The sequence below is a fragment of the Rutilus rutilus genome, assembly GCF_951802725.1.
Source record: "Rutilus rutilus genome assembly, chromosome: 20".
NCBI lineage: Eukaryota > Metazoa > Chordata > Actinopteri > Cypriniformes > Leuciscidae > Rutilus > Rutilus rutilus.
The window spans coordinates 13,041,192-13,049,787 of NC_140225.1; the positions used below are offsets into that span (position 1 = coordinate 13,041,192).

General features: G+C 35.5%; 1 protein-coding gene across 2 annotated transcripts; it reads left to right on the top strand.

Annotated features, from left to right (window-relative positions):
* Window positions 1–203: 203 nt before the first annotated feature.
* On the top strand, window positions 204–8,530 carry il22ra2 (interleukin 22 receptor, alpha 2; the record flags this gene model as incomplete). 2 transcript variants are annotated; one of them, XM_084390616.1, is made up of 6 exons in its annotated part: window positions 204–255; window positions 5,632–5,764; window positions 5,904–6,082; window positions 6,269–6,435; window positions 6,947–7,116; window positions 7,486–8,530. In XM_084390616.1, 5 exons carry the CDS (start codon window positions 216–218, stop codon window positions 7,094–7,096), a joined length of 669 nt encoding a protein of 222 aa, XP_084246742.1. In that variant the 3' UTR covers window positions 7,097–7,116; window positions 7,486–8,530. The 2 variants fall into 2 exon arrangements, with proteins under 2 accessions (XP_084246742.1, XP_084246741.1); XM_084390615.1 differs by lacking the exon at window positions 204–255 and adding an exon at window positions 5,374–5,455.
* Window positions 8,531–8,596: the final 66 nt, after the last annotated feature.

Here is an 8,596-nt window from a genome sequence, read left to right on the forward strand (position 1 = left end):
CAAGTTGCTTGATAGCATGCAGAAACACTTACTCAGTGGGATGTTACTTTTGGCCTAGACTGCCCTCCATTGGCTATAGAGTAGTAGTGTTTATTGTCTTTAAACAGTCTCCTCTTGAAAAATAAATATTATTACAAATGTGGCATTATGTTAATGCATAGGAACTAAAAGAGATACTGACATTGTTGGAATATGTTATTGACAACAATGATTACATGGATATTCAGCAGGCTGTTCAGAGCTTTCACGGACCTGGTGAGAAACTTAAGTATTTGACACATACACTAACGTTCAAAAGTTGGAGTTTGTAAGATTTAAAAAATAAAATTAAAATTAAAGTCTGCTATGCTCACCAAGGCTGCATTTATTTGATCAATAATACAATAAAAACATAAATACTGTAAAATATTACAATTTAAAATAACTGCTTTCTATTTAAACACATTATAAACTGTAATTTATTCCTGTGATGACAAATCTGAATTTTCAGCATCATTACTCCAGTCTTCAGGGTCATATGATCCTTCAGAAATCATTCTAATATGCTGATTTGCTGCTCAATAAACATTTCTTATTATTATCAATGTTTAAAGGATTTATTTTCAGGATTCTTTGATAGACTGAAAGTGTAAAAGAACAGTATTTATTTAGATTTTTTTTATTATTATCAATTTTATGCATTCTTGCTGAATAAAAGTCTTCATTTCTTTAAAAATAAATAAATAAAAACTTTTTAATGGTAGTGTAAGTTTAATGTAAAAGTAAAGCAGATCCAAATGAGACTGAACAGCAGGGGTGTAAATACTTGAGTGATACTTCATTAATATACTTAAGCATTATTTTAAAGAATTAAGTCATTTACTCAAGTTCTATTGAATCCGAAGACTGTGCTAATACTCAATTACATTTCCATTTCACGATGATTTGTTGAAGGTCATCGTGACTAAAATCTTTCCTCTTTTGCTAAGCTAACAATCTGATCAAATTACACTGCGAGCTGAACTTCTACAGCCATTGACATCAATTTAATTCTTAACTGCATCTGGACACACCTGGTCATTCATCATTCCTCCTTGTACATTTAATTAGTCATCACAGCACAATCTGACCGAAACCTATTTGTTTTAATTGCAGACTTTGTTGAAGATGGACAAACTTAACACGGTCGACAATCAGTACTCAAATCTTAACTAAAACCATTTGCTCAGTTTAATATCTGGAGTGTCCTCGAGCCCTAAAGTCAAGCAGGATTTTTTGAGAGACACTATATATTCATTCTTTTAGCTATGATTTGTCAATATGTGTTTTACACCTCTGTGTGCCAGTCAGTGTAAAAGGGCATAGAACAAGGAAGTTCAAGCACACAAAAAAATCTAAATGTCAAGCACAGCGAAGGCCTTTTATTATCTGCACATTCATTATTCATAGGAAAAAACACATGCATTTTACTAAAGAAGGGATGATATGCAAAGATGCAAAGGATGTTAATGCAAATATAGCGCACTATTATAATAAATGACATACATTTATTTGAAAATCACTTGGTTGATAAATGCATGCAGATAAAGAGATGTGCTTACATTGTGCATGTTCACTCTTTTGTTTATTTGCTCATATGGTAAATGTAAATCATAAAAGTAAAAGTATGAATGAATAAAATGGTAACCAGATTGCTTCAATATGATCCATGCACGATATTTCCATCAATCACATAATTATGTGTTGGCTCACTGAACTTTGTGAACTTGCATTTTTGGATTATGGTTTAGGGAAGTAACAGAACACATGACACGAGTGAGACACAAGATAGCACATTTCTGCAGCAATTTCACACAATGCAGTGACTCACAAGCAGCGTACAAATCATGTTTTGCCAGTTCTTTTGAGATTTCTTTAACTAATGGTGAGGGGACATAGCCTTTGTTGTGATGTCAAGGGAAGCCTATAAGTGCTCACCTTGAGTACACTAGAGAGGGAGGTAATTCAGATGGAGGAAAATGGGGAGAACAACAGCGTGGGGCAGGGTCGTCTGAACAGAATGATAATGAAACCATGGCAACTGGGTCAAAGGTAGTTTGATAGACCAACAAAAAGAGTCTTGACCCTTCCCATCTGGAAGCCTTTAGATTCCCAGTGAATGAGCACATGGTGGGCATTTATACAGGAGCTGAAAGACACCTGACATTTGAAGGCAAATGTTCCCTTAGTCTCGATTAAAGTATAGCATCATATAGCAAGGTGTATGTTATTTGAGCATATTTGTGTTCTGATGGTCAGTTAATGCTTTAAAGGTTGCATCAGCGATTTCAGGCCCACACATAAATGATCACATTCATCTAATCTTTCCTAACGATCCGCTAGCTGCCCGCCGTATAAGCAGGCCGTCAAAAAAACGTGTCTCTGTAGGCAGCCTAGGCTCTGAGATCTGCACACAAAAACAATTGGTTTCACCAACCACTCAAAACCAAAATAAATAGTGTTCCAACCAATCACCGACAGGGGGAGGGTATTGTGCAATCACCGACAGGGGGAGGGTGTTGTGAGGTTTTGCCCTTTTTTGGGCCTGAAATCGCTGATACAACCTTTAATCTAAATTATATAAACTTTCAACATTTCTTCACCTTTGAAACAAAATAAATGTTTAGTTGTATAGTGTATTTCAAATCTTAAAAGTTTTTTTTATCCATCTGCACCTGCAGATAATATTAATAAAATGAAATGCCACTCAAGTGTAATAAAAACTTTCATGACAATGTTCCCTAATGTTCCTTCAATACATTTTTTAAAAAGGTGTGCTTTGTTATCATTTCTTGTTAACTGTCAATTCTCGGTAGTGGGAAACTTGGCATGCTTTTCTTGCAATTTTAGGTTCCAAATTATTTTGTAAAATATATATTTTCTAAAAAAATAAAAATGTTTAGTTCAGTGCATTAGATTTACAGCAAACTTAAACTTCTATAACCTATTTCACTTCTGCAATAATCTGCTGAGTGTCTTCTTTAAGAGACCAACCTGAGGTCTGTATTTCATGACAGGTTAACAGGTTAAATCATTATGTTTTAATAATCTTTTTTTGTGCACTAAAGAAGTACACTTATTTTGATTTGTGACTAACATATTAAAGCTTACTAGGAACTTGTTTATATATATATATATATATATATATATATATATATACAGGTGAAACTCTGTGAAAAAAAAAATTATATCATGCAAAAGGTATAATTTTGATGATTATGGCTTACAGCTTATGAAAACCCCAAATTCAAAATCTCAGAAAATTAGAATATTACATGAAATCAATAAAAAAAAAAGAATTTTAAATACAGAAATGTCGGCCCTCTGAAAAGTATAATCATGCAGCATGTATACAGTATAGTTATATAAACTTCATAACTCCTCCTTTTAATCTGAAATACACAAACTTTTGCACGATATTCAAATTTTTCGAGTTTCACCTGTATATATAAATATATACATTATATATATAAAATGTGTTTTTTGATATTATATTTAGTGCTGTCAAATCGATCAAACATAAAAGTTTTTGTATATTATTTCTATATATATATGTGTGTGTGTGTGTGTGTGTACACATGCACAGACAAGCACGCATGCACTCACGCACACACACACACACACACACACACACACACATATATATAATTCTCAAATAAGCATATTAGAATGAGGCATTTATATAGCGCTTTCATATGTACTACTGTACACCCAAAGCGCTTTACAATCATATCAGGGAATCTCTCCTCAACCACCACCAGTGTGTAGCATCCACTTGGATGATGCGACGGCAGCCACAGTACAACGGCGCCAGTGCGCTCACCACACACCAGCTATAGGTGGAGAGGAGAGAGAGTGATAGAGCCAATTCAATGGAAGGGGATTATTAGGAGGCCATGATTGGTAAGGGCCAATGGGTGGAATGTGGCCAGGACACCGGGGTTACACCCCTAGTCTTTACGAGAAGTGCCATGGGATTTTTAATGACCACAGAGAGTCAGGACCTCGGTTTAACGTCTCATCCGAAGGACGGTGCTCTTTGACACTATAGTGTCCCCGTCAATACACTGGGGTGTTAGGACCCACACAGACCACAGGGTGAGCACCCCCTGCTGGCCTCACTAACACCTCCTTAGATATATTAATATCTGTATATTATTTTCTGTATATCTTAGATGCAATTAATCGTGATCAATCGATTTGACAGCACTATTTACATTTAAAGTTAATATATTTTAAATTGACTAAATTGCAACTTTATCTTAACAAATTAGCTTTTAATAGAAATATTAACTATAACATTTACATTTCATTGAAATTAACATACATGGAATTACATACCAATTTATATAATTTTCCACTGTCAAACTGAAATATCCTCCATTGCAAAATGGCAACAGGTAAAATGTGGTATTTAGCTGGTAATACGTGACACTGCTCGTCATATCAGACATGCAAATGCCCTTTTAACAATAAAAGTGAAGTGAAAAAAACAAAGGCTAGGGAACAAAGTGAAAGGTCAGGGTCTTATAGGTCTTAAACCAGATAGATACATTTCAAACATGTACATGAAAGAGGAAATGTGGTTACAGCGTTTCCAAAATTCATGTAGGTATCAACTGATCTTGCCTTGGTATCTGATCTTATTAAATTTATAGTACATGTATTTCCCTTTCCTGTTAAGATCTGCACTGTCAGCGTGAGCAGGTGTGAAAGCAGCAGTGCTGTGATGTATATATTAAAGAACAGACGAGCGTCTCGAGCACAAGATAAAACCACTCTTGTTTCGTCAACTTATGTTTTTTTGTATGACTTTAATATGACTTGAAATGAAAAAAATTCCAATACAATAGTCTTATGAATGTATTTTGGATTGTCATAAAACATATTTGATCAATGAACAACTCTCATCATGATATCTAATATTGAATATAATTTACAAAAGAAATTTGAAGAGTTCAGATGCAAAAACCTCTAAGTGCCATCTGAAATTTTCTTCTAGAATGATCATTTTTATCAAGCTCGTATATTTTAGTTCAGTAATTTCACTTAAATGGCAATTAATAGGTCATTTTCATTGCCATTTAAGTGAAATTACTGAACTTAAATATATGAGCTTGATAAAAATGATCATTCTAGAAGAAAATTTCAGATGGCACTTAGAGGCTTTTGCATCTGAACTCTTCATTTAGACATCATTGATTCAAGAAAAAAAAGACAAATAATATACACTGTACAGGATGACACACATTATGACATATATGGTAAAGGGTTGCCCATGGAAATTTTAGTGACGTTTGTTGCCCGAAAAGAGGAAATTGGGAGGTTTAAAGGTCTCAGAGATGAACAGCCAAAATGCCTTTCATCATGTTTGCCCTGACTGAACCTCAATGGCTGGACCTTGTTTTAGCGATGTCCCTTCTCTGTTGGGCAGACTGTAAGTTCAATAGCTTGTCTCTTGCATTGAAATTGAGCGTTTTTAATATTATCTGCAAACTTTTTATACAAACAATTCTTTAGCTTCAAATCAAGCTTGGTACAAACTAAGTCATTGGCAGCCTGCATGAAAACAATGAACCATCCATGTGAAGTTTCACTTTTGCTGTCTTTAAGGTAGCCCTTCTCAGCAGGATGATTTGGCTCCCCTTGAAGTACAATTCCATTCTCTGGACTTCAGAAATGTCTTGCACTGGAAACATCCAAACAAAGCTGCCAAAAACTTGAAATATTTTGTTCAGTATAAAATGTAAGCGTGCACAACTTTCTTGTCAAATTATTTTTTTTTACTTATGTTTGTAACTTTAACTTGAGATCAATGGTATGGTGAATCCTCACATTTTTGTAGCAATGGAACTTTTCATATTGGTGACCTCTCTTGATTTTAGATACGGAGACAAGGAGTGGTCTAATTCTGGTAATTGTCAAGGAATCCACAAGCTGGAGTGTGACCTGAGCCAGGCGACATCAGATCCCAGAGAATGGTACTACGCCAGGGTCCGTTCCCTCTCCCCTGAGGGCTTCTCATCATGGGTCCTTAGCCACAGGTTTTACCCTCAGTGGGAAAGTGAGTATAATACATTGGTTTAATTCTAATTCTAGTTTATACATTGTCTATATCTGAAATGATCCTCTATACATGTAATATGGTTGATTTTGGTATATTGGTATTTGCTATCTTTGTGATGGCAATGGCATACAAAATGTTTTTTTCTGTGGAAGTCCTCACCTAATAACTTTCTCTGAATTACAGCCAATTTCAGCCCACCCCAGATAAAGCCGACTGTGACAGGACAGACCATTAAAGTTCAGATCCGACCTCCGAGGACACCACTGCGAGGACAGAAGGGCAGAATACGAGTGACAAAACTACAGAAACTGACTTTCAGAATATATTTAATGCACAATGGCATAGAAGAGGTAAGAAATTATAGATTTAAACATAGTCAAGAGTGGTGTTGTTCAGATTATATACACAACTTCAGTTCAATAAAAATATATATATATTGAATAACATTTTAAACAGTAGGCCTATTGGCAGTTACTTTGTCTGATTTGCTCTATGACTTGCTTTCTTCTGTGGAACATAAAAAAAATATTTTAGGAAATGTCTGTGTATTTTTTGGGGGTTTTTGGTTCCTCAAAATATATTTAGTGTTCAACAGAAGAAACAACTATTTAATATTCCGAGAGAGCAAATGACAGGAATTAGTTAATTTAGTGGGTTTTTTTTTTTTGCTACAATTTTGTTACATCTGCATAAGAAAATTAACATGTGCAGAGCAAATTGTGCTTCATTTAGCCTATTTCCAACCTAGACATTTTCTGGCCGACAGCCCAGTTATTATAGTATTATAATTATTATGAATGACTCACAAACTCCTCAAATTCAGCATGCTAAACCTTCACAAAAATCATCTTTCCCAAATAGGAAGTTCATGAAACAGACAGTTGCTCCAAGGAGCTTGTGATTGAGTCGCTACGTCCGAAAACCACCTACTGCCTTCAGGCTCTGTCCGTTACTCCTCGCTCAGGCCGTAAAAGCTCACGGAGTTCCAGCACCTGCGTCAACACTCATTGAGGGTTTAGTGTCTCCCACAGGTAAGCCTTACGTAACATATGATATGGTTTCTTTAGTAAGGGGAACACCTGAGATAAATGACAAGTTTCCGCCTTTGTGCTTTCTCCAAGTTGCCTTCTGGGCATTGATGGTTGTTAGACAAAAAGACGACAAAGTGAGCACAGACACGCTATTTGTTATTCGAGACAGAGTGCACCCTTGAGACCCTCAGATCAAGTTCCAACCACCTTAGGATAAATTAGAGTGATTTCCTAAGAGTTTCAATCCTGACAATGTTGAGTGTCCTCTTCTGCCACATACAAGATGCACTAGTATTTTGGATACTATTTTTAGAGTATTCATATTATTTCCAATTTCGATTATAACATTTCTGTTTTATCTGCCTGCAGGGTGAGGCTGCTTCCGGACCTTTGTTCAACAAGAAAATTACACACATGCACACTACATAGTGGAATGTCTGCAAATGTTCACCAAGGTCATGTTTACTATAAAACAGACTATAAGCCTGGCTTAGCCTTTTGGTTACATTAAAGCTGAAGTGTGTAATTTCTGTTCCACTAGCACAAACAAAGGCAATGTCAAAAATAATGATTGTTTGCATACGGGTTTCCTGAACACTCATCTTTTATTGGCCGGACAAAACGGATAGTCCCGCCCCCATCTCACACCCTGGTTTGAGTCAACAGTAGTGTGGAAGGTGTTTACTCTTTTTTCCCCTCTGTCTCTCTCAGGGAAATCAACAAATGGCTTACTTGAAGTAATTTATTATTAAGTTAGGGAAGAATGCAGTATTTTAAAGGGTTAGTTCACCCAAAAATAAAAATTATGTCATTAACTAATCACCCTCATGTCGTTTCAAACCCGTAAGACTTTCGTTCATCTTCAGAACACAAATGAAGATCTTTTTATTGAAATCTGAGAGCTTATTGTCCCTCCATTGACAGCCTACGCAACTACCACTTTCAAGCCCCAGAAAGGTAGTAAAGACATCATTAAAGTGTTTTTTTTTTTTTGTATGCAAACAAAGCACTCAAGTTGCTTCATACAATTGAGGTTAAACCACTGGAGTCACATGAATTACTTCAATGATGTCTTTAATACCTTTCTGAGGCTTGAAAGTGGTAGTTGCGTAGGCTGTCAATGGAGGGACAGAAAGCTCTTCATTTGTGTTATTGGAAGGGCATGAGGGTGAGTAACTAATGAAAGAACTTTCATTTTTGGGTGAACTTACCCTTTGACATTAAAACATACACACTTCAGCTTTAAGGCTAATGACTGTTAAAAATAAATATATGAACTAATAGTCATGTTTAGGGCTGAGCAACGAAACACCAGACAGAAGTAGTTGAACATGACACACAATGATGGAACAACAATATACAACAAATAAATGTTTACAGCACATGACAGAAAATAAAAAGTAAAGCAATGATGAAAGAGAAACAATGCCTAATGTTGTATAAAGGTTTTATTGGTCACTTGTGTAAAGTAAAATAGTAG